Raw genomic sequence first — 24,219 nt, forward strand, 5'->3', positions numbered from 1 at the left:
AGATGTCTGTATCTCTAAAAGATCTCTATCTGGCTCCCTCGGTGACATCTTATACAACATCTATTGGCAAAAGCATGTTCCTTATACAAATATAGATCAAAGAAGCTGTGGATATATAGGTTGTAGGATTGGGGCAATGTAAAAATGTTCTGACCTGTGTGATATTAAACCAAGCACCGGATCAGATCAGTACACCAAATTTTACCACTACATGTCGCACTCAACTATGCAGCCACTCCCGAGGGGAGAAAATGAGGGTCAGACTATCACGTTGCATCACGTAACGTTAAAGCCTTCTGTCCACGCTGAGTCCGTTAAGTATGCACTTCCATCATATCATGTAAACGAACCATGTACCTATCAGCTCTGCTCTTGAGATCAGACTGGAGACGTTACCACTTACAAGATGGGCAAGTACTTGCTATCGTCATACACTTGTCCTTTTTATACAGAAAACACAGATTTTATATTGTGATAATTACCGGAAATGACATACAATATATCCAGCAGCAAATGGACTGCTATTAGTGAGTCATTTACCAGAAACTTTAAGCTCCCTCCAGCCAACTGCCACCTTTTTGGGTTTTGTAGTGAAATAAGGAGGTATCAAATAGTAAATTCCTCATTTCAACTTTATGAATCAGCCATTCTTTGTCCACTGCAGCACTTTCAAAGGAAGTAAAAGGAATAAATAAGAAAAGAGCATCAAAACTACCACTCAATATGGTGCACTGCATCGCTCACAGCCAGTTAGGATACAAAGGGTGGGAATCAGCGGAGGCCCCTCAATAATATGATCACAATAGGTCATGATGATGTTTTGTAATATGCTGAGTACTGTGAGAACATATATTGTGATACACTGGGACATATTAACTTATTAACCGCAAATTAAGGAAACACTTTGTCAACACCTGTTTTTATCTAATAAGATAATGTTTTCATATATTGTGTAATCATCATATTGCAGCAGCACAGTGGACTGAAAAAGCAATTGATTTCATTATTCTAGCAGCTGCCAAAAGTTAATTTGCATTTGCAATATTATTAATTTATATAATTAGAAAATCAATACAACACACTACTCTGTGTAATGATACAATATAACCAAATATCACAATACTGTGCTGTATCAATTTTTCCCCCTACCCCTATAGGATATCTCTTTCGTCGTCTTCAAATCCAAAATGTCTTCATACTGCCACAGTTTAAGTTTTTTCTTGAGAGACTAACTCGGCCATGCCTCAACTCAAGCACAGTGTACACCGCTTGTCCCCCCCCCCCCCCCCCCCCCCCCCCCCCCCCGTCTCTACTGAAATTTGATTTCCTTCCTGCTCAGTGCTCAGCTCACGTCCTGACAGACACCAGTTGCTCTGTTAGTCAGTTTATAAACAAACATAATATTATGTTAATCACATTGTCATTTTGCTCATTACTAATGCAATACAAGTTGGATTTAGGGCTGTGACGCTGTCAGCACAGGTTGCTGATGTAGGCTATTTTTTTTAAATTTGCCAGAACATGTCATGATGGCAAATGCCAATTTAGCTGGTTTGCATACAATCAAACCGGTTTAAGCCTGTACACCAGACTGGACCAGCAAAAACAGAAACCAACCCAACCTATATGGTTCTGGGTGGCTCTATGGATGATCTTCTATTGTGAGTATGAAGCATAACAGTATAAAGCAGCCACATTTTAAAACCACTAAATGATTAAAATCAACACTTGGGGCTCCTCTGTTCTCACTTTCCTCAGAAGTTTGTTCTGTTTAACACAACTTAGGAGGCACGTTCTCCACAAGGACACAAGCATCAACTTCAGTGTTCTTGGACTTGATAATTACCTTTATTTTGAACAGTGGGCTTCTCAAGAACCTATTAAAATTAATTTAATCACTACTAAAGTACTATTAGATGATGTGAGGGCAGGGCTCTGCAGGGGAAATACCCTCATAACACTGTAGTCCTTTAACTTGATTAGATCTGAAGAATATGGCCTCTTTTCTTGCATCACCCTTCAGTAAACACAAGAACTTGCATCAACATGTTAAAACTGTAATGCCTTCCCTAAGTATCCAAGCATTGTTTATGCTACGCTTTTCCTTTGTGAATGCCCTGCAGTGTTTGTGGATTGTACTTGCAGCTAGCACAACGCGCAGCAGGCAAACGTATGAGGCTGGTAATAAAGAAACCTGAGAGCTGCGAGCATGCTACAGTGTGGGAATGCTCCAAGAAATCTTATTTGTGCTTTTCATGGCCTAACCCTCTTGTCTCTAATCTATCCCACTTGATGTGTAGGTGTGTATGGGTGTGAAATATGCTTTTCTTCCATGGCAAGGATTCCACATTGTTCTTGCCAACAGGAAGGAGAAAATGTTTGGCAAGATTTGGCACAATTTTCTAAAACCCAAGCACCTACAAAGCAGATTCAAAGGAGGAGAATAAAGAGCAGTGTTGCTCCGAGCATTCAGTGTCTTTGTATGCACCACGACATCATCATTTCATGGTTATGAACAATTATGTCAGTCACAATACAGAAGTGAGTAGATGTCATGACCCTCAGATGATTGCTGCGTCTTCAGGGGAGCCTTCAGGAACCAGACAAAAGTCGATAAAATACCACACTTCTCATGACTGGTATTCCTCATGTATCATATTTACATGAACCACACATCTTGCCTCTCCTCAACTATGTCCAGTAGAATTAGTAAATTTCACTGTCAGTTATTTTGAGATGATGAAACCACAATGTAATAGCAAATAACACTGTAAAACGTGAAGTCTCCTACTGATAAAAATAAGCTTCTCAGCAGGTGATTTCTCTCTCAATTTTGTAATCCACATTTTCAAATTAGACTAATGCCAAAATACGTAAGAACAAGGCTCATGGAAAACCACGCTGGGAGGTTATCAATTTATAGTCTTAAATTATAAATATCATGTTATTTATAATTAACACTTTATATCTTTGGATTACTTTTGCATGGGTGAAAATGCTTGCATAGAAGCACTGAAGGTGACAGTTGCTTTAGCAAATGAAAAGCAGATATTTAAGCTTGTTTCTTGTCTTTCAAAGACAGAGTTAAAGAGGCTCTATACAGGTCAGCCAGTTAAGCATATGTGGTGTTGATGTTGAAACCTAAGCAATGTATCAATTCCTATGCACTGATTACACTGTATATACATAGACACCCATTGATGGAATATGAGACAATGTGCCCCTGGGCACAGACACATAAAAGGTCCCCTCCTCGACTGCACGAGACCCTCAGATTTGTAGTAAATCTGCATCTCTTATTAGTCATGTTGTGTCTGTCGTTGTTTTGTGTATTTTTATCATCATTTGTGTCTTCATAGTTCTTCTGTAATCCTATGGCTGGGTTGCACCAACAAAGATTAATTGTTAAACCCCATTAACTCATAGATTAACTTTAAATCATGTTGCAACAAACTTTAAAGCATATTAAAGGGGCTTAAAATTCAGAGTGTATGAGCTGTCTGGACATGGTTCTCAACATGGTCCGGCTGAGCTGTTGGCTAGCAGCTGATGATGCTAACTCTGTAAACAGTGCATAACAACATCAACAGTGCTGACAGAGCTAACGGTGTTAACCACGGGGGAACTGGAGGGTGGGTGCTACACTTCCGCAATGACGCTGTCCCGATATCAGCTGTAACCACTGTATGAGCACACTGCGAAGTGGCAGTGATGAGCTAGCCAATGGTATACACGCATGCACTAACATGCACGTGCACCTGGACTGGCTTACCATGACAGGGCTCGAAATTGCAACAGTTTTGGTCGCATATGTGACCAAAATTTCATCTGTGCGACCTCAAAATATAATTGGAAGCACTGGTGTGAGTGTAAATAATTCTTCTGGTGTGACTATCCCCCCCAAGTTAATAGGCTACATTTATAAAGTTCCCAGGCTTCTCTCTACCTCGTGAGCTGACAGTGACCAATCAAACGTGAGCTTGACCTTTAATGCTGGTTTTAGATTGGTTATTAGGTGATTCTCATGAACTGTATCACAGTAAAATAAAAATGTAATTAACCTAATTTGGCAGATTTTTTAACTCTAGTGATTATGTAGAATGTGAACTTTTATCTTTTGATAAAAGTTATACAGGAAAACAATTTAATTCAATTTTATTCCAATTTCATACCAGCATGATCCAGAATTCTCATTACCGATATGGAGAATGGAGAAAGCAGACCATTAATTAAAAAAAGATTTTTACTGAATTTTTCACATTTACATTAATGAGCACATTGAATGAACAGCACAGTGCATCAATAGTATTGTTTTATATATTTTTAATCACATTTAAAAAGTAGTAACTCTCATTACCGATATGCTAAAGGTATTTTAGAGCCAAATTTTTCAAATTATTTCTTTGTTAACAAGAAATGATTTCCAGAAAACACATGTGGAGCACAGTTAAGGAACATAATATAATAAATGAACAAATAAATTTCTCTGAAGAATAGAAATATGAAAATATCAGTTTATTTTCATCTGTAACGGTAATGAAATGTCCATTGCGGAGGATGAGATCACATGTTGCGGTAATGTGAATGAATTCATTTCATCTAATGGAAAAGGTCAGCAGGACATGACATAACTGACATTAACATTTTGACAACTGAACATGAAAAAGACAAAACTCATCAAAACTCATGGAAACTCATTTCATGCAATTCAGATGTTTTTTGAGTACTTTGCCCAAATTTGAGGCAAGACACAAAAATGACGAGCAGAAGAAGTTGCAGGCATTGGCTCTGGGATGACTTCCTTAATGTACCACACTTTGTCCCCTGGTATCTTGACTGTTGGGATGAAGAACCTGTTCGGTCCTGCCCTGTACATTGTGTCCACCTTGTACTGCTCAGCAACAATCTGTATGTTAAACACAGCATTCACAGATTTTAATTTTTTCTGTTTTAATATTGTTATTGGAAATGAATTTGTCAGCAGTAATGACACAATGCATGAACACTTATTAACACAGACATATGTCATTCTATTTAACTATATTTATTTATCTTCCAATTTAAATATACAGCATGCATTACCTTTATATGTGAGCTTTGTTATTTGATTACCTGTGTAACAATGCCTGGAAAAAGGTCTCCGTCGTAGTTCACCAGAACCCAAGTCCCAACTTCAATTGCTCTTGCATCTGTATCTCCTTCCTCCTTTTCCGCTCCACTGTTATGTGAACAGGAAAATCTTAATTCTCTTGGAGAGAAGCAGTCACACCAGCTTTTGCAGAAGCAGGAGACGTCTCTAACCCTGATGCAGCCTGCTTCCTTTGCAATGAGCTGTGAACAGAGGAAAAAAACATTGAAAAAACAAACAAAAGAACAAATTTTGATCATCTTTTAGGTTCAGTATGGAAAACAGAGTAGGATATGAAGCATAGTGAGAACTTACCTGGTGCACGCTCATTGTGCCAGGCACAGGTTTGAGTGAGGGAGGAACCAACTCAGAGCTTTTGAGAATCTCCTCCTCTGTGATTTCAAATATTCTCACACCAGAATGCTGTTTCAGATTTGTGATGAGTGCTCTCATGTCCAGTATATCAGTCCCACGTGCCACAATCCGATCGGCAAGGTTCTTCAGAGCACCTCCAACACCATCAGGTGCTCCTTTTCCATGTGAGGCCTCAGTGAAGTTCCAAGTAATGTAACTAAAACCTTTGAGGAAAGGCACAGTTGAAGCCAGGTAGAAGGCAGTTTTGTTCCTGTACTGTGGGGTAGGCCCATCAGACAGGAAGTGGAACTTGGTGACAGCAGGGTAGTGACTTCGGAGGTGCTCTAAAACTGGGTCCAGGTGTGCCCATGTTGCAGCAGCATCATGTCTGAGGCAGTCTGTCACCGAAGCAAATGATTCTAGTCTTCCTCCACTCAGATAGAGCACCCCTGTGTGGAGTGTCACCTGTCTGTGTGATCCTCCAAAGTGGACCTCCTGGATCTCCTTGTTCCATTTACAGTTGTAATTTTCACTATAGTCTACATGAACTACAGCTTCATCCTCCTGCAGGTTTGACATCAAGATCTGGATATGCTCAAATTGATGTTTAATGTTGTATGTATGTTTACAGAAGCAAGGAAGTGATTCTTCAGTAAGACTCACAAGCTTCTCAATGGAGGCAGAGCATTTTTCAAGGCTGGTTGTCTTGACCTCTATTTCAACAGTTGATCCATTTTCCCTTTTTTTTATGATGGGTGTGGACCTGCTCACCCACTCCTTCCACTGGACTATGTTGTCTTTTGTATTTGGATCCAGCATTGGGGAGAATGACTTGCTTTTGCAATCTTTGCATCGCCTGTACATGCAATCCATGTTCCCTTTCTCACACACCACAAAGTCAACCACACCTAAACAAGATGATACACCTGCATTTCCCAGTTGGTGTAACTTCTTTATTTTACCCTCAAAATTCTCATGAATTTTACATGCACACGTTTCCCTGTCCAATAGTGTTGGACTAGAGATCCAGAAAGGGCGGCACTTGAAAAACTGAGCACGAAAAATCTTCCTGCTTGGATTCTCCATCAGAAAACGTTTGTGAAGATTCTCTATAGTGTCACAGAGAAACCTTCTCCGGAATACCTGCCCACTTCGCCTGATCTCTCCTGCTTTCCCATTCACAATCGTGGATACGTCATCACGATGAAAGAAAGTTCTTATGGCACTTCCCATCTGTTGTCTCCTATTGATGGATGAACGGACTGTTGTAGGCTTATTCCTTGTTTTAGTTTCTTCTTTTCTCATCTTCATTCGCTTTATTTGCTCTCTAAGCCTGTCTATTTCTCTGTCTTTCATTTCCAAGGATTTGGTTTTTTTTTTGAGCTTGGCTCTAAGCTTGGATGCAGCAGGCCTCTTTCTTTTTGGTGTTGATGTTCTTGGGGAGACTACTGGTGAAGGACCTTCATGAGCTCTGTGATTTTGACCATTTTCTGAGATACGATGTAAGACCCTGCGTGGTGGTCCAGGCTGTACGTCAGTGTCATCAGTGATCGAGGGTGGGGTGAGATCTAAAACATCTCTTAAGGTCTTCTTTTTTCTGTAATATTTCGCAGAATTTTGTCTCCATTTTTTTTGTTGCCTCTTTGATTGTTTTGCATCCAGGTCACTGGCAGATTTTAGTTTACCCTCAGATTTGCGCTTTCGATACCTACAAAAATGAAATATCAGTGACTCACTGTCAGTACTTGCATGACAAGCATTGTACAATAGTAACAAAAAGATTCAATAGTAACTAATAAATAGCAATAATGCATTTATTAAATATTAATAGATTAAATACAAATGTGGATGTGATACAAGAGCGGAAATATAATCAGTGTGATGACATTGGGGTTGAGCGAGTACTCTACTGAAACTAGTATCCAGTATCATCTGAAGTTTATTCATTCAAGTTTATAAATAAAAATCTTTCTCGTGATCAAAAACATTGATCTGAAGCTCAGTTTCTGGACGGTTCTGTAAATAGTTTTCTAATAAACAACAAATATGGCAATTTCTGATCATATCAATTTCAGACTTAAATTAATAACTTCCTGTTTAAGCACCACCCACATCTGGGTTAAGTCCCGCCCATTCCAGGTACAGGTATGGATACATTTTGTTTAGATTAGATTTAGTCGGTTGAACTGATACAGATAATAGTGTACTTGCTCATCCCTATGACATCTTCCCTTAGTATAACTAACATATACCTCTCTCTTTCCTTTCTCCTGTATTCTTCCAGATGTTCGGGATCCCCGTATAATTTCTCCCTGTGCTTTCTAACCCTAGCTTTGGCTGCAGTCTTCTTGCGCTGGTTGTCTGTCAGTCTTGGCAACAGTCACAAAAAACATTCAACATGATCAGTAAAAAGGGCGTGGAGTATGCTAGCTATTCACGGAGTTAAGTAATTACAATTGAGTAATCGAGTAATAACATAGTTATTACATAGTAATGTAAGAAGTTCATATAATATTAATTAAAACAACAGTTAACTGTCCATTTATGAATGTTATTTTAAGCTCAAAGGTTAGCATTATGCTAGCATTAGCACTTAACTATGAGCGTCTCATTACCGCAACATAACTTCTCATTACTGATATGAGCCTTAAAAGTACGCGGTAATGAGAAACATGAGTAACAGTAATGAGACGCTCTTTGCTAAGTTAGCGTATAGCATGAAATGCTAGCATGCTACACAACCGCTACCTTTGCCACACGTTGAAGTCATAAATTATCTTTACTATTACACAAAAATAATGCGATATATTTTTAAAAGTATAGATTATCACCCCATATCGGTAATGATAATCAACAGTGTAACAGGAGGAAGATTCTAAGACATTTACAAAAATTTCATAATGTGAGAGAACAAAAAGCAACTAACCTTGTGTCCATTTTGAACCTTCTGTCTCAAGTGATGCATCATGGGACTGCTTGTCAATTTAAAGGGACAGTACACTTTTTATAGGTAGATGAAATTGTGTTGCGGTGATGAGGAACTTTTTGTGCGGACACAATCATTTTCAATAAAATAAATATATATTTATTGTTATACACCATAAATATCCCTATTGCTCATAAATATAGACACTTTTACATAACACTGCATAATTTTTTTTTTATTTATACAAAATGGATTTTTTTAGGGAATTAAAAAAACGATACAATAATGGATCTGGACACATTTCGGTAATAAGAATTCATTGGGATATTGTGTTAAATAATTATGAAAATTATATTAAAACTGTAAAAAAAAAACATTTATCCCTACAGTGTACTTCACCCTCTTTATGGGAAAATCATTAACTAATAATAATTAAGTGTTGTTTTGTAAAATATGACCTGGACATGTTCACTAAAGCTTCATGAGAATAACCCTATTAGCCTCAAATCACTAGGCGACCGCGGCACTTCTGTCACTCAGAACTAACTAGAAGCCGAAGCTAATTCATGCCGGAGAGAAGAGAAAATGAAGAGAACGCTGAAAGACTTTTTTAGAAAAGGCAGGCAGGCAACCCAACTACAAAAGCCAGTGGATGTAAGACATCCTTTGTGTCTAATAGTAGAGCAGTAGGCCCAATGTTGCCCTGTGTGTGTGTGCTGGGCCCTTACCACACACGATGGAGGAGAGGATGGCTCCAGAGGAGCCTTTGTATTTTGTTGTTTTCCTATTAAAAGTGTTATTTAAAATTTTCACTGTGCTTCTAAATTTCTTTCTGTGCTCCTAAATTTTTTTACTAGGAGCACATGTGCTCCTAGTGAAAAAGGTTAGCGTAGAGCCCTGTTTGAACTCTATTTTTAGCCTCATTGTAGCCTGTTGCTCTAACTGCTTCTCTGGGCACCACATTCACGTGTGCGCGCTTGTGCGAGACCATGAGACATAGGCACTGCGTTTATGTGTGTGTGCCTGCTTCAAGCGACAACCTCCAGGGATGATGAGTGAAGCCAATGCAGAAGTGCCAAAAACTGCAGTTTGTTGAATGGCCACTTGAGGCAGGCTCCAAAAGCGAGTCAATCCCCATAGACCCCCATGTTAAAATGCTCAGCTTTACAGCAGAAATAAACATGTTTACAGCCTGGTACAAAAAAAAAGGTTTTGGTCTCTATAGCTAATTTCCCCTTTCATGACAACTGTACGGGTTTATAACTCATCGGTCTAAATTTTAATATGACTTAAAGTTGCACATAATTGAGGGCGTGGTCACTTTGAGTGACAGGTGGTGCCATCATGGGTGACTAACTAGCCACTGGCCGTCTGCTAGGCGTCATCTAAGCTAATTCGCAAGTCATTGAACCTGACCTCTCAGCCGTGTTTGTGCCTTTTGGATATTTTGTTTTGTGAGGAAGCTGGCACCAAGTGTAGCATGTTAGCCTAGCTTGTTGGCCTTAGCTAACTTAGCAGCTTTGAGCAAGGTGGGCGTGTTTAAGCAACCAGGTTTCATTTAGCCCGCCTCTTTGCCCATTTTTGATTGGCCGGGAGTTGGGCGGAGTCAGGCACTGCCAAGATGGCGACGGCCAGAGCCACCTGCTTTGAGCTTCAAACCTGCTCCTCAGAAACCAATGGGTGACGTCACGGTGACTACGTCCATATTTTTATACAGTCTATGGCTTGCTTTTGCTGGTCTCGCACCAGCGTCGGGTCCAGTTTTCAAGATCCGCCCCGACCCGACCCGGCGACGTACAAACCCGCACCTGAACCGCAAACCCGCGCATCAGGCCAATTAGTACCGCAAACCGATCCGACCCGTTGAAACACGACCCGCAGCCCGACCCGTAACCCGGATTTAAAGTAATCATTTTGGGTCATATTGGCTGAATATTGAACAGCATATCGCCACAGTTAAGGTGTCAGTGAGTAAACAACGACCTGAATGAAGCAGCTCTCACAATAAAAACCTGATTTCAGCTCCATCATCAACCCTCTGTGTTCTTCTCCCATACGAGTGTAACTCGTTTGTTACGTTTAATGCTTTTAAAATTTTAATCTATGTAAAGGAACTTTACATTTGTAATAATAGACTTACTTTCTGCCCAGAGCGACGTTCAGCAGTTACGAGCCGTCACGTGTTTTTAGAATCCATCGAGGAGAGAAGTAATCCATCAGGGAAACACTTCAGAAACATTATAAAGTGATAGTTGTACGTTTTATCCACTTATTTCTCAAATACCTAAATAATTATTTACTGTTTTGGAAGCGGCGCTTGTTAGATGGTGGCAGCCATGTTGATTCTGTTGTCCAATCACAAATTGTGTTATTAGATGGTGAAACGCGTGTAAACAGCTGAACCAATGACCGTTGCGAAATAACGGAGGCGATCCTCAGAGAGTAAATAATGACCAAGATAGTTATCTGTAGTTTACCGAACAAATGACTGATGTGCTTATCTAAAACCCGTGATCCGACCCGCATGTTATTTTTTCCACCCAGATCCGAACCCGGGAAAAAAGGTTTTTTTTAAAAACCACACGCAAATCAGCTGTTTTTGCGGGTACCCGTGGGTACCAACTTTCACTCTCCTCCTGCTGTGCTCACTTCCCTCCCCTCTTCCACAGGTAATGACATCACTACCGTCATGTACGGTATGTATGGAAAGCTCCGCTCCTCAGCTTTCAGAATCCGTTGGAATTACGTCGATAGCGTGAATAATTAAGGAGTTACCATTTGAAAAAATAAATATAAAAATAAAATTGATTATGAGTTTTCCACATCGATGCTCACATCGTTCAAGACAGATTCTCGATGCATCTGTAAATCAAATTTCTTTTTACTCTATCTGTACTCTATCTGTTTAGTTTGGTAGTCATTTTGCATATCTTTGTGGTTGTTTTCAGTGTTGGGCAGTGATGCCTTACTCGTAGTGTGTTGCTGTAATAATATCACTTTTTCTGGTAACAAGTAGTGTAACTAATTACTGATAAAAATTTCAGTAATAATATTACAGTTACCCCAAAACCAAATAACTTGTTACAACATTACATTTGTTAGCACTCCACTACTGACTCAAAATCCAATACTCACATTAGTGGATTCATTTTTGTAGTCCTCACACTGATCATGCATGTCACAAAGCTGCAGGCTAGTCTGGAAAATGGAAACACATTTAGCAGCTGGAAATATTCCCATTTCTTTGATTTTGTCCGAAGGAAAGATAACAAGAACATCATTGTTCCAGGTAATGTTAGTGGTACTAAAACGCTTGCCACTGTGAAAAACACATCCTCAAACCTCCTGAAATACCAGCTAGACAGGCAGCACAACGATGTGAAGCTCCTGCAAATACACTCCACCAAAAGTGAGCTCTCCTCGTTCACAGATGATGACTGTAGCCTTACACTCGCTAAACATCCAAAGCTGGATTTTAATCATAAACAGCTGCAGGCTACAAGCAACAAAGAACTAATGAAGCTTATAGCTTGATGTGTGGTGGATCTCCATGTTTGACTCTGTCTTTACTACAGTGTATGCCGACACACAGAGGAGCACATATAAAGTCTGATTTTTGAGGAAAAAGGACACAATTATTAATATATGGGGTGTAAGGGAAAAGTAATATAACAAGTAGTGTTAATAAATTACTGCTGTACACCTGTGTCTAGTAGGCCTGTTCAGTAATCCATCCATATTGACAACCAAGTTTTACAATGTTAAAAATTCTTTATCACTTTTTTCTCGCCACACCAACTTCGACAATTTCTGCCCTCACAAATTAGCAAATGGAAACTAAAATTTAAGCTGTGAAGTGCTCACCAAAGAGGCTTTCCATGTTCAATTGAAAAGCCATTTACACTGTCTTTCACAGTAATAAGCCTCAGTGTTCAGGGCCTGAACAAATGAGATTCACAGTGCTATATTAGATAACGTTAAATGAAATCCATACATCAAGTTAAGTTGCTGCTTCTGCCGGGCTTCTGAGAAGAAAAATCTAATATTGTTTGTGGAATGAAAGCTCCTTTGTGGGTAAATCTTTAGAACATTATTGAATGTTTGTTTGCTGGCTTTCTACTGTATCCATTTTTCCAAACAATATACAATCAATGTGCGTAGAACAATGAAAGGATGCATATCACCTGCAGACATCCTGCACACCTAATACAACCAAGGCAGGAGTGGAGTTAAAGGTTTTCTGAGAAATGCTCAGGACTGATGAATGGTGGTATTAGCAGGGTTCTGAAAGCGGTCAGCCAGTTATAAAACAATTTGAATCCCAGCTCTTTGAAGGTGCAGAGGGTAACCTACACTACAGTTTCCAGTATTAACACATTGTGCATGTTAGGATAGTTATTTAATGTAGAATAAATGAAACCACCTCTTTTGTACAGTATGCATCAGCAGTAATGGCTGAAAAGTTTTTCAACTTATTTCCTTGTCTATCACCACAGTTGTCAATGTGCCTATTAACATTCATGAATACTGCTGAAATACCCTTGAGCAACACACCAAAGGCCTGCCTACTCATTTTTTGTAAGTGAGCATAAGGTAAATGAATGAATACTGAATGTAAATTTAAGATAGACAGGAGTGGGTGGTCCATGCTGAGGCATAATAATAGAAAGTCCCCGGTGTGTAGGTGGAAGACGTAATGCAAAAGGTGCAAAGATTTCCCACACAGAGAGCGAGAGCTGAGATTTAATGATGATGGAGATACATTTCATGCTGCACTGAGAAATATAAATGAGTGGATTGTGCTCAGACGGTGTTTAACAAGGACTTAAAGACAGATGCTATGGTTCATGACTTCATAAAATGGGGAAGTTATGTGTTAAATGCAAACCTTATTCTTACTGCCTAATACAATTAGAATCCCAAATGTTTATTCCCTTTATTCCTTTTTCACTAACTAACTCTTGCACCTTGTCTGCCTCTAATTTATATTGATTTATTTGAACTGCATCTGTGAGCACTGATATACTTTAAGCTGCACTGATCAGTATTTTCATATTCACAGTGGATTATATGACTACTGTGTATGAGATATAATTAGTTCCTCCTTGCTGTATGAAGTGTTGAGTCTTTCAGCTGAGTGTTTTGGTTTAACAGCCCACAGCTTCACAGTTTATTATTAATACAATCCAACAGCTGCAAATGTTGGCACTGAAAGTATCTGTAAACCAGGTATACGTTACATTTGTATGTCACTGTGTAGCTGATATGCTGAAATTTTACATTTTTGATGTTTCAGTAATGCTGTGGTTAAAGTGCAGTTAGGTTGAGGTAGAAAAACCACTTAGTTATAGTTTGGAAAACATCACATTTTGGGTTAAAATTCCCACGCACGCACAGTGAAGGGTCACTGAAAAGCACCCATATTTGTTGACTAAAAAGCCGCTTGAAATGCTGCACTGATTTCCTTAAAAAGCAACCTTTATTTGTTTGTTTGTTGGTCTAGAACTGTGGTCTGCAGCTTAGCAGGTGTCTTGCCTAGGTGCCACCATCCCCTCCAACCCCCATGACAGACAGCTCAAACACTACCTCACTTTAGTAACATTAATATGACACATATAAAACACAAATATATGCACAATGCAACATTGTATTCTGGCAACTGAGCTGAGTAATAAGACGTTACATGTGCATCACGTCACGGCTACAACGTGTATCCTGTGTTCCATCAGAAATTAAGGGTAAGAGAAACTAGTAGAGCTTGCTGTTTTACTGCCATGACCTTACTAACAATGGTAACCTGGCCCTCATCTGCCACTGAGTGGATAGACTTTAATCCTCCAGGTACTGTAAACACAAAGTATCCATGCAGGTATTTAAAGAATGTTTCACATTGCAGCTGCTTGTTTGCGTGTAAGTGAACCTGACGAAGTATGCTATTAGCCCATGTCTTTTCTTTGTCACATTCTTATTGTCTATCAATAATTGTTTGGTTAATTTTTGCCACAAGTGGTGAAGCAAAAGACAAATTGTCATACTGGAAGACAAACTTCCTAACTATAGTCCCAAATATGAAAAATAAAATAAAGGAAAAACAACTTACAATTTCTTCAGTGTGGCAAGAATCAAAAAAGAAAATGAAAATGTAATTCCTTTGGAAAGAAATAGGTTTAATATTAAAAACCATGTGAATTCCCTGTGGTTGCCTCTCAGGTTGAGCATATCAGTCACACATTCAAAGGCTCCCTGTAACAGAGTATGTAAACCCTACTGGGGCTGGTATGGATTACACAATGATATCTGGCTCAATCTATGCAGCAGCCCAGAATTTTCCTGTCTGTTTTCATCAGTGGTGTTGACGTGACAGGCAAAAGCAAATTTGGCAGGCTGACTCACGCAGGAGCTGAGAGGGGGCTGGTTGCAAGGTTAATTGGCAATGGGAATAATTGGCCACTGGGCTCAATTTGTCTGATGGGAGGAATTGGAAACCAATCTTACTGTCTGTTTGGAAGCATTCCATGCAATTCCTCAATGGAGGCGTCTTTATCTGATGCTCTCTGCTTGAGCTATATCCTGCTCTGTGATCACACTTGCTACGAGTGGTTGTGCAGGCGCGGAACTGTAAACAACTGGGAAATTCTAACAGCAGCAGTGGTGGTAAGTCGTATTTTTAAATCAGGATTTTTAAGTGTTCCATTTGTCCTTCTCTGTGCACACAGAAAAGGGGATTAAAGATGAGGGTTTTCCTGCCACCTGACCAGGATGTAAAAAAAAGTTAATAATGCCCATAAATTTAGTAAGGGAATGCAACAGAAAGCACACAATTAAAATACGTAATAAAAAAAAAAAAATTGTGCTGGTAAGGTTACTATAAACTGCACTGATAATGCATTTTATATTGGACTGATATACAGAAATGCAGGAACACTCTGACCGATGAATGTGTGCATTCGATAAAGTGTTCTTTTAGAGAAATTGTGTGGGTTTTTTTACTTCAGACCCCCTCACACTCCTAGCTGCTTGCTAAGCACAGCCTTGTCTCGGGGGCATGATTTGCCTGCCTTTCTGTTGATGGCTATTTGTATCCACAAAGAGGGGCTCAACAGAATCAGCATGTGAAATTGATTTCTCTCTGACTACATGTAAATGAACTTTGCAATGATTTTCAACTCAAAGCCAATGATGCAAATTTAATGGTGTTTGGCCTTGTTTTTATACTCCAATTCTACTCAGACTGCGTAATGTGATGACATGTGCCAGACTGTGCTTTTCCTGACATAAACTGAAAATGTTATTTGTTATCAACACTTTGGGTTGGATTAAAATTCTGAGGTTCTGTCATTTTTTTTTTTCCTAATCAAAACTGACACATCCGTACTGGTATGACATTTGAATATCATTTGATGCTATAGTGGTATGCTGATTTTTAAATCTTTAATAGTAAAATTGCACTTTAAACAATCAACATTTAGAGAAACTATATACCATAAAAGTTTGATGAAATATTGATTCTTCGATGCTCAGAGGAACCACATTTTATGCTCCTGACAGGCTTAACTGTGTGTTCCTAAGGGATCACTGAGGCCCCCCCAGGGGATTTCTAACCAAATAAGATGCATGTATGTTTTCCTAATCCATCCATTTTTTGCCAACCTACATTTTCTCTCTTAACCTACTCCTATACGTAGTATAATTCTATACTAAATCATATCCAACAGACAACATACATTTCCACATGGATTGAAACTGATAAACTGATTGTTGGCATGACTGAATAGTGTATGGCCTAAATCTGTTTGGTTTAGGAAATGGGTAAAAATTTACATTATTAAGCTTCAAAAGTATATATAATAAACACAGATCAACAACAACATTAAAACCACTGACAGATGATGTGAATAATACTGATTACCTCTTTGCAGTGCAATGTTCTGCTGGGACACCTTGGCACCTGGCATTCATGTGGATGCAACTTAACACTCACCACCCTCCCAAACACCTTTGCAGATGGTACAGATTCCCCAGATTTCAATCCTATCAAGCATCCTTGGAATGTGCTGGTGCACCACCTCGCAACACACAGGACTAAAAGGATACTGCCCGAACACCCTGGTCTTGGACACCACAGGACATTCCCAAAGGCCTCTGTGGTCTGTGCTTTGACAGGTCAGAGCCAATTCTGATCCAAGGAGAACTCACAGAAGATTGGACTTGGCTCTGAGGTACCGGCACGTCCCACAAATTCTTGATCAGACTGGAATCTGGGGACCACGTTCCTGCCTTGAGCGCTGTCACCTTCCTTCGGCCATTCCTAAGCAGTTTTTGTAGTGTGGCATGGTGCATTGTCCTGCTGAGGGGGGGTACTGCCATCACAGAGTGCAGTTGCCATGAGGGTAGTTGGTCTGCAACAGTGTTTCGATGGGTGGTATGTGTCATGTTGCATCCACATGAATGCCAGGTGCCAAGGTTTACCAGCAGAACATTGCACAGAACAACATGATCATTGTTAGTCGCTTCATCTGTCAGTGGTTTCAGTGTTGTAGCTGATAAGTGTATATCTGTTCTTTCAGCATCTTACTGGGATTTCAAGGTTAAAGTTTTAAAGCAAGGTTTTTGTTGTGCCAGGCAATCAGGATAAACAATTCATTACATTCTCTTTTTAATAAGGACTAACAGCAGGAGACCCACAGCTTTATTATACAAAAGAGGATTTTATTAATAAGGTAACATAGATGGCACTGATGCCCACAACACAGTAAAAATATGTCTGTCCTTCAACGTTATGACATTGTGTTTTGTGCTCTCAGCGCTGGCATTTTTTAATTTTACTAACAATTAAAATACCTTTGTTTGGGTATCCTTCTGATTGAGCACTAACTGCTGTTTTACCAACACAATTGTAATTTTCTCCATAATATTAAATAGCTATAATTTAGAAGAACTACCAAGGGACCCAATATACTGCCCTGTGATATCTCATCATCATCACATACAAAGGTGTTTTCTGATCACATTAAACAACTTGCTTGACTTGTTTGACAAGGAAGCGTGTCAAAAGCTGTCACACTGTCAAAAGCTTGTTCAATTACTTAAAAGTACATACAAAAGATAAGTTCAAGGAAGTGCATTTTTTCAGTAAATTGTAATAAAGATGTTATTTGTCAAAATCTTGTTCAGTGGTTAATTAGAAAATAGTTGCTCTCAGGGTGTTCAGTTAATTGAGCCTTTTTTCCCCCTTGTAACTATGACATAACAGGAGTCATGTCCTGTTGTGTACAGACAGGAGTAAACACAAAAACTTGCATTTATGAACTGCACCTTCATCTGTAAATGCCATGGGATACAGAGAGGCACTTCTCTCATCAAAAGCAATCTCAGAGAAGCAAGACAGGTGAGATGCCACAGGAGAAAGAACTGCAAATTAAAAATTTGTGGAAGGCATTAAACTTCAAAGCCAGTGTTTTAAGAGGTGCAACAAAAATAATGTTTCAAAGTTAACAGTGTAAAATTCTCCTGAAGTAACACCAAAAACTAAAGTACGTTGGATAGACTGTGCTCTTTCTTGTCTTAACTTCTCCCTCAAATTCAACCTGCTGGTTGAAAAAAAATGTTAAGTGTTTTGGTCCAATCCTTTCAGCTATATCTTGTGACCAGGGCTGCAGAGTAAACCGTATGGTATGTAAAGTAAACATTATCAGCTGAGGATTGACAGTTAATGGACTTTACTATTAATCTAAGCCTTCATCAAGCAGTTAAATTCACTTGGTGAAGAACTGAGAATCAGGGAGCCGAATGTAGAGGGGAGCTATGTCCTTCACTCATTTTACCTCTGTATTTCCTATACCTGATCACTCTATCCCTTTCTTACTTCTCAGGTTTTTATTGTACCTAATAAACTCAACTGGTCATATTTTATGTGTTCACATTTATTAGTGTAATTATTGATTGTTTAATCTCACCCAGGAGCCCCTGTGATATGAACCCCATAATAAACGGCTGTGTTAATGGAGGCTGATGTACATCAAGTGTTCAGTTTATTAGATGCACCTTTAATCTATCTAATAAAATTTGTTGTTGTAGGCGATTTAATGCGTCTGTTAAGTGGTGTGTCTGAGGTAAGTTATGCAAATTACTGTTGAATTTCCTCCTTCGATCCACAAGATGTTTATACCAACTGTTATTTTGACCCCTTTTTCAGGGGGATGGCAGCAAATCATGTGACAAAAAACTGTCATTTGGCCAAGCATCAACTATCATGCCACCATCAAAGTCATTAAGGTCACTCATTTTGCCCATTCCAATGCTCAGTGCTGAGATTAATGCTGCTCTTTACTGTGTAATCATGTCAAATATGTACAATATGGACATGAAGATGGGGGCTTACATGAAAAACTGACAACACTGTGCAAGTATGCTGTAAATAATGTATACTGTATTTATTTGTATTACTTACATTTTGCATCTTCAACTCATTATCAACATACAAATATTAATTCCAGTCAGACGTCAGTGTCTCTTAGTTAGGAGCTGATATAGAGATAGTGTTTGATGAAAAGCAAAAGGTAATTTGCATTTATCACTGCATTGCAAAGTTCCTCGCTAATGATAATTAATTCTAGATATTTATAGTGCAGGCAACTGAATCCTTTTCATATGCAGTCAAATTCCTGAGGCACTTGCACTTAGGTACGTCTGGGGACTTATTTACTCTTCTTCCATAATTCAGCTGACATAAGAAATCAAATTAGGAAAATTCATTTAAGATGAAGTTGAAGATGAAAGTCAAACATGTTTTTTTTCTACGAGACTCCAGGTCCTGTTTTAGTGATTACACAGTGTCATTGATTAAGCTCACCAAATTAACTTTTGCACAAACCTCAGCAACAGAATTCACTGAATAAGCCAGTTTGAGAAATGTAGAGTTCTGGGGGAGAAAAAAGTGTGGGAAACCTTTTCAACATCTTTTTCCTGAAAAAGTAATATGATGAGAAATGTCTTCATTCCTGTCTCTTTGAACACAAGTTCTATTGCTGCCTTTCTCACTTCCAATCTTTACATCATTCCAATTTCTCTTAACTTTTCCATCTGTATTTCATTTTAAAACTTCTCCAAATGCCAATGATCTATTTTTAGTAATAAATCACAGAATACACAAAGAATCAACATTATGAGTAATAGATTGAACATGAGTAACACAAGTATACAATGAAGAAGAATTGGAGTTAAAATTTGTTCAATGTCATCCCCCTTGTAGAACAATTTAGTTCATTATGATGCAGTTGTGGGATGTTCACCTCACTCTGACTTTCTGCTCAGACGATAGCAAGTCAACCTTTCATCCAAGAGCTCTGCTAAACAATGCTTCCCTAATCATTAAAGTGGCTAAGCCTGCAGATGAGCTCATTGGGTATAACGCACCCATCACAGTAATCATTACTGACAGGACATGCAGCTGCTAATGATCTTCTCTTAATCACACTTAATCAGGTAATAATGATTTTGAGGTGAGAGATGAAGTGCTTGCTCTCTGCTTTCGCCATGGAGAGACCTTGTTTCACTTGACTGGTTTTTGTGTCAGCAGGGGGGCTGAAGGGGGCGGCACCTCCATATGCTGCACTTCTTCTGACTCACAGGGTCACTTGTTGGGATTGGAGGGAGGAGGGATTTATGAATTAGGTCCTAATACCTGCCAGGCTGTGGCACCACGAACCTACATCATAAAGGACTGCTGAGAGACAGGACAGGACACAAAAATACACACTGAGCTTTATTGTGCAGAGAGGAGAAGAGAGAGTACTAAAGTTCTAAATAAATTTGGAAATTTGGGTATTTAGTTTTAAACATCAAACAAATTTACATGCACATCCGATAGGTAATAACCAAATTTAAAGTTATATTTCTAATAATTCTAATTTCGCATGGATTTATCCTGTACTACAAAATCTGAGAGCTGATACAAATTGAATTTGAAATAAGCAAATCTAAATCAGTTTTGCAAAATTGAATTACAAATCACAGCATTCATTTTAACAAAATGCACATACGGGAGGCAACGATTAGCATCACGGTTGATCATATGTGTACCATACTGCACAGCAATCTGAAGCAGGTCTTTATCACATGTAATGACTAAAATAATGAATCATTTTGAGTGGGGTTCAGACAATGTGAGTGCAGTCAGGAACACTTATGTCAAAGAAAACTTTATTTCCATTTGTGGTATTATATTTGGCGGAATGGCTCTGTTCTGGGGCCCCTCTGCCTTTCTTCGGGCCTACACAGAAAGCCTCTCCCATGCGGCAACGTATAAATCATAAGGCAGAGACAGCACACCTCTCCGCCCTTCCACATGCAAATGAGTAAAGCCTGAGGCAGAGAGGCAAACCTCCTTGCCCTTCCATGTGCCTACATGGAAAGCCTAAGGCAAAGAGCAACATCAAAGCAACAGCAAAGACCCCTTAGGAACAGAACAGAACAGCATCAATGACAAACAGAAATGACACTGATAAGTCAGACACAGCATGAAAAGGAGGAGCTGGGGTGGAGGCGGGTTGCAAAGTGGCTTGCAGAGGAAGCAGCAACAGTAGGCAGGCCAGAGCAGTTTAAATAGGGCGCCCTGAATGAGATTTGCCAATTGGTTGCATAGAAAGATAGAATAGATAGATAGAATCTATCAGCTGACTCCCTTCCATCAATCAGCTGCTTCATCAGTTGATTGGCTGTTTGAGATCATCTGATGTAGCTGGGATGTGAGACAAGCTTGACATTGTGTCCTGCCTGAACTAACACAATGCTCAATAAAAAAAAAATGGCAACCTTCTTCTCTCCAAAAGAACGTTACAACAGTCTTTTTAAGGCTTCAATCTATCAGTTTAAAGCTGCAGGACTATGATGGAACAACTGAACACCACAAATGGACGCCAATAGACCAGTTGTCACTTTTTGTGTTATTTTTTTAGGGCCTCTTCATACTTTGGATAGGAATAGGTATGCATCTGTCTGTATTGGGTAAGTTGAAAATTAACATACCAGTTTTATTTTGGGGTCAGGAATATGCACTAGGCATGAAATGATAAGAAATTTTAATGTTGATTATCCAGGCCAAAATAACTGTGATTATAATGTTATTCCAATAATCATCAAAATATGCTTAAAAATCTTAAAATGGCAAAAAACATGCTGGAATTACTAGACCTTACATTTGGTTAGGAAATAAATAATTTTTATTGCATCACAGATAGGACATACATCCTTTTTAGTGAAAAATAAACAAATTATCTTAAAAAGCCAAGCTTTCCAAATGGCACCATGTCTTTCGATATGAAACATAACAATGCTTAATTAAGATCTTTGAGATCTTTTGAGTTTGTATGCAGTGTTTTCGCAGTCTCTTTTATTGTTGGTTGCCAGCAGTCTGTCTCGCTGCTGCTGGACACAATATTCACAATTATCCCAATAATGGAAATTCACCAAGATAAACTTGTTGTTCATGTTTTATTATAATCTGCAACAAAATCGTATATCATCCTTAATATGCACTGTTGGTTTGTTGATGGTATTTTGTGTCAGATGGGATCTAAAATGCCATGTTTATAAATCCCTCTGATTGTTACTTATGCTCATATTGTTTCCACAAAGTGGTAACACTATTACCTGGCTTTTACGGTCTGGCCTGCCAAAACCATTCATTTGGTTACATGGGATAAAAGGACATTTAAATCTAATCTCATAATTAACATGAGGTGATTGAAATAAATGAGCACAGCAGCGCAGAGCTTACGTATCAGACTGCATGTTGTTTTCGCTGTAAATGTAACACTGTGGTTTCTGTCTGCCGACCTATTTGTGTAACTTGAAAGTCATAATAAATTTAACTAAAGCCACAATAAGTGGAAAGATGGAAAGAGGTTGTTTGATGTAATAAGCAAAAGTTTAATGACATAATGGCACCATAAGAGCCAAATGCTTTGGAGATCACCGTTGTCCTTTGAGTTTTGGCAAAAGCAACAACTTTGGTTGACATAATAGTTTAATTTAGGTGACTAAAATGGAGGTTCAAGTGGAGGTTGGAAGAGAAACTGAAAATAAAAACCATCACTCTGGCCTCTACAATTTGACTTTCCTGTGTGCAATATCAATTTCAAGCTATTGCCTGATTGTAATAGTGTGCATCCATCCATCTGTTTTCTAAATCTATTATTTCCATTCAGGGTCACGGAGATCTGGAGCCTATCCCAGCATGTATTGGGCATCAGGCATGGAAGCACTCTGGACATGCTGGTGGTCCTTCACAGTGCTACAATTGAAACAAACAAGCGGAGCCAAGCTCACACCTACAGGCAATTTTGAAGATCCATTTATGGACGGCAGCACTGTTTATGATTTGTCCAGGTGCACAAGCTTACTCCCACAGTCCAAACACTGAAACCCCACACAGATTACACCAAACCTAAAACTGTCATGTTGTAACCACTGAACCACCACCGTGCCCACCGTGTTTCATCCACATGATCATTTTTGAGTTGGGGGAAAACACATTTCTTCAACCTAAACAAGCTTATATGCCTTTGGTTGAACACTGTGACAACAAGTAATTCTGGAATAATGAAACACTGAATTTCCCTGCCTTTCTTCAACACATCTGAAGGCTGTTGTTTTAACTGCATCATCATTCAAAACCTTGCTGACAATGAGATGAATAAAAGCAAGAAAATAAAAACCCACAGGTTAATTTGGAGTGTATTTATAACATGTTTAACCATAACGAGGAAACCATTCCTATTGCGTCAGTGAAATACTAAAATGTAGCATTTGTTAACTACTGTTTGTGCGCTATTCTACTTAATTTGTACAGCACTTTGGTCAATTCTGATGTTTTTTTTTGTTGTTTTTTTTAAACATGCCATATAAGTAAACTTGATTTAATTTAGTTTTATAAACGTAGCACAAGTAGATAAAAATCATTTAGTCAGTGAGCCAGTGTGGGACTCATTACATACATTACTATGTAATACAGTATTGCTTTACTCTTTTCAAAAGTACTACTATTACTTTACTTATTACTTCCTCTCAACAGTAATTCATAACACTACTTGTTATATTACTTTTTCTGTTACACCCAATAAAACTGGTACTTGTGTATCTCCCCAAAATTCAGATGCCTATGTGTGAATATGAGGGTGACTGGTATTTTTCCAAGAATTTGCCTGAAAGACAGAGAGTGACTCGTGAACCAATATTTCATCCACCGCAAATCCAACACATAATTCATTCTTTGTAGCCTGCAGCTGCCCACAAGTAAAATCCAGTTTGCTGTTGTGGCTGTTTAGCCTGTGTAGCGCTACAGCTGACCCCCACGGCCAAGGAGGGCTCAGCTTTGGGGGAGGGTGTAGTTTTGGTCATAGTAGGTGTTTCAGACCAAAGGTTTTATAGGAAATAGAATATTTCGGCTGCTAAGCAAAGTGTTTATGGCCTGTCTGTGCAGTGCACCAATTACGAAAATGAGTCAGCTGATGTGATGTTGTATTTCAAGTCAGTAGTGATGTCATAACAAAAGTAAAGTTGTAATGAGTTGTTTGGTTTGAAGGTAACTGTAATGTTATTACTGAAAAAAATATTAGTAATTAGTTACACTACTCTTTACTGGGAAAATGAATATTATTACTGTAATGCAACATTAGCTAAATTTTGCAGACATTTGCCTATGGTGGTAACCAACTGTGATAAGACTACAGGAACAAATCCTCTACATTCATGTGGGCAGCTCAAGTATGTTTTAATCCACAGCTGAAAATAGTCCTCTGAAAATGCATTA

General features: G+C 38.8%; 1 protein-coding gene across 1 annotated transcript; it reads right to left on the reverse strand.

Moving 5' to 3' along the window:
• Window positions 1-4,612: 4,612 nt before the first annotated feature.
• LOC144462832 (uncharacterized) lies at window positions 4,613-6,715 on the reverse strand. The gene is made up of 4 exons (XM_078167484.1): window positions 5,444-6,715; window positions 5,113-5,331; window positions 4,812-4,906; window positions 4,613-4,652 (listed from the first exon to the last, which is right to left on the reverse strand). The coding sequence occupies exons 1-4, from the start codon at window positions 6,713-6,715 to the stop codon at window positions 4,613-4,615; spliced, it is 1,626 nt and encodes a 541-aa protein (XP_078023610.1).
• Window positions 6,716-24,219: the final 17,504 nt, after the last annotated feature.

The sequence above is a fragment of the Epinephelus lanceolatus genome, chromosome 4 (genome assembly GCF_041903045.1).
Source record: "Epinephelus lanceolatus isolate andai-2023 chromosome 4, ASM4190304v1, whole genome shotgun sequence".
Classification (NCBI taxonomy): Eukaryota; Metazoa; Chordata; class Actinopteri; order Perciformes; family Serranidae; genus Epinephelus; species Epinephelus lanceolatus.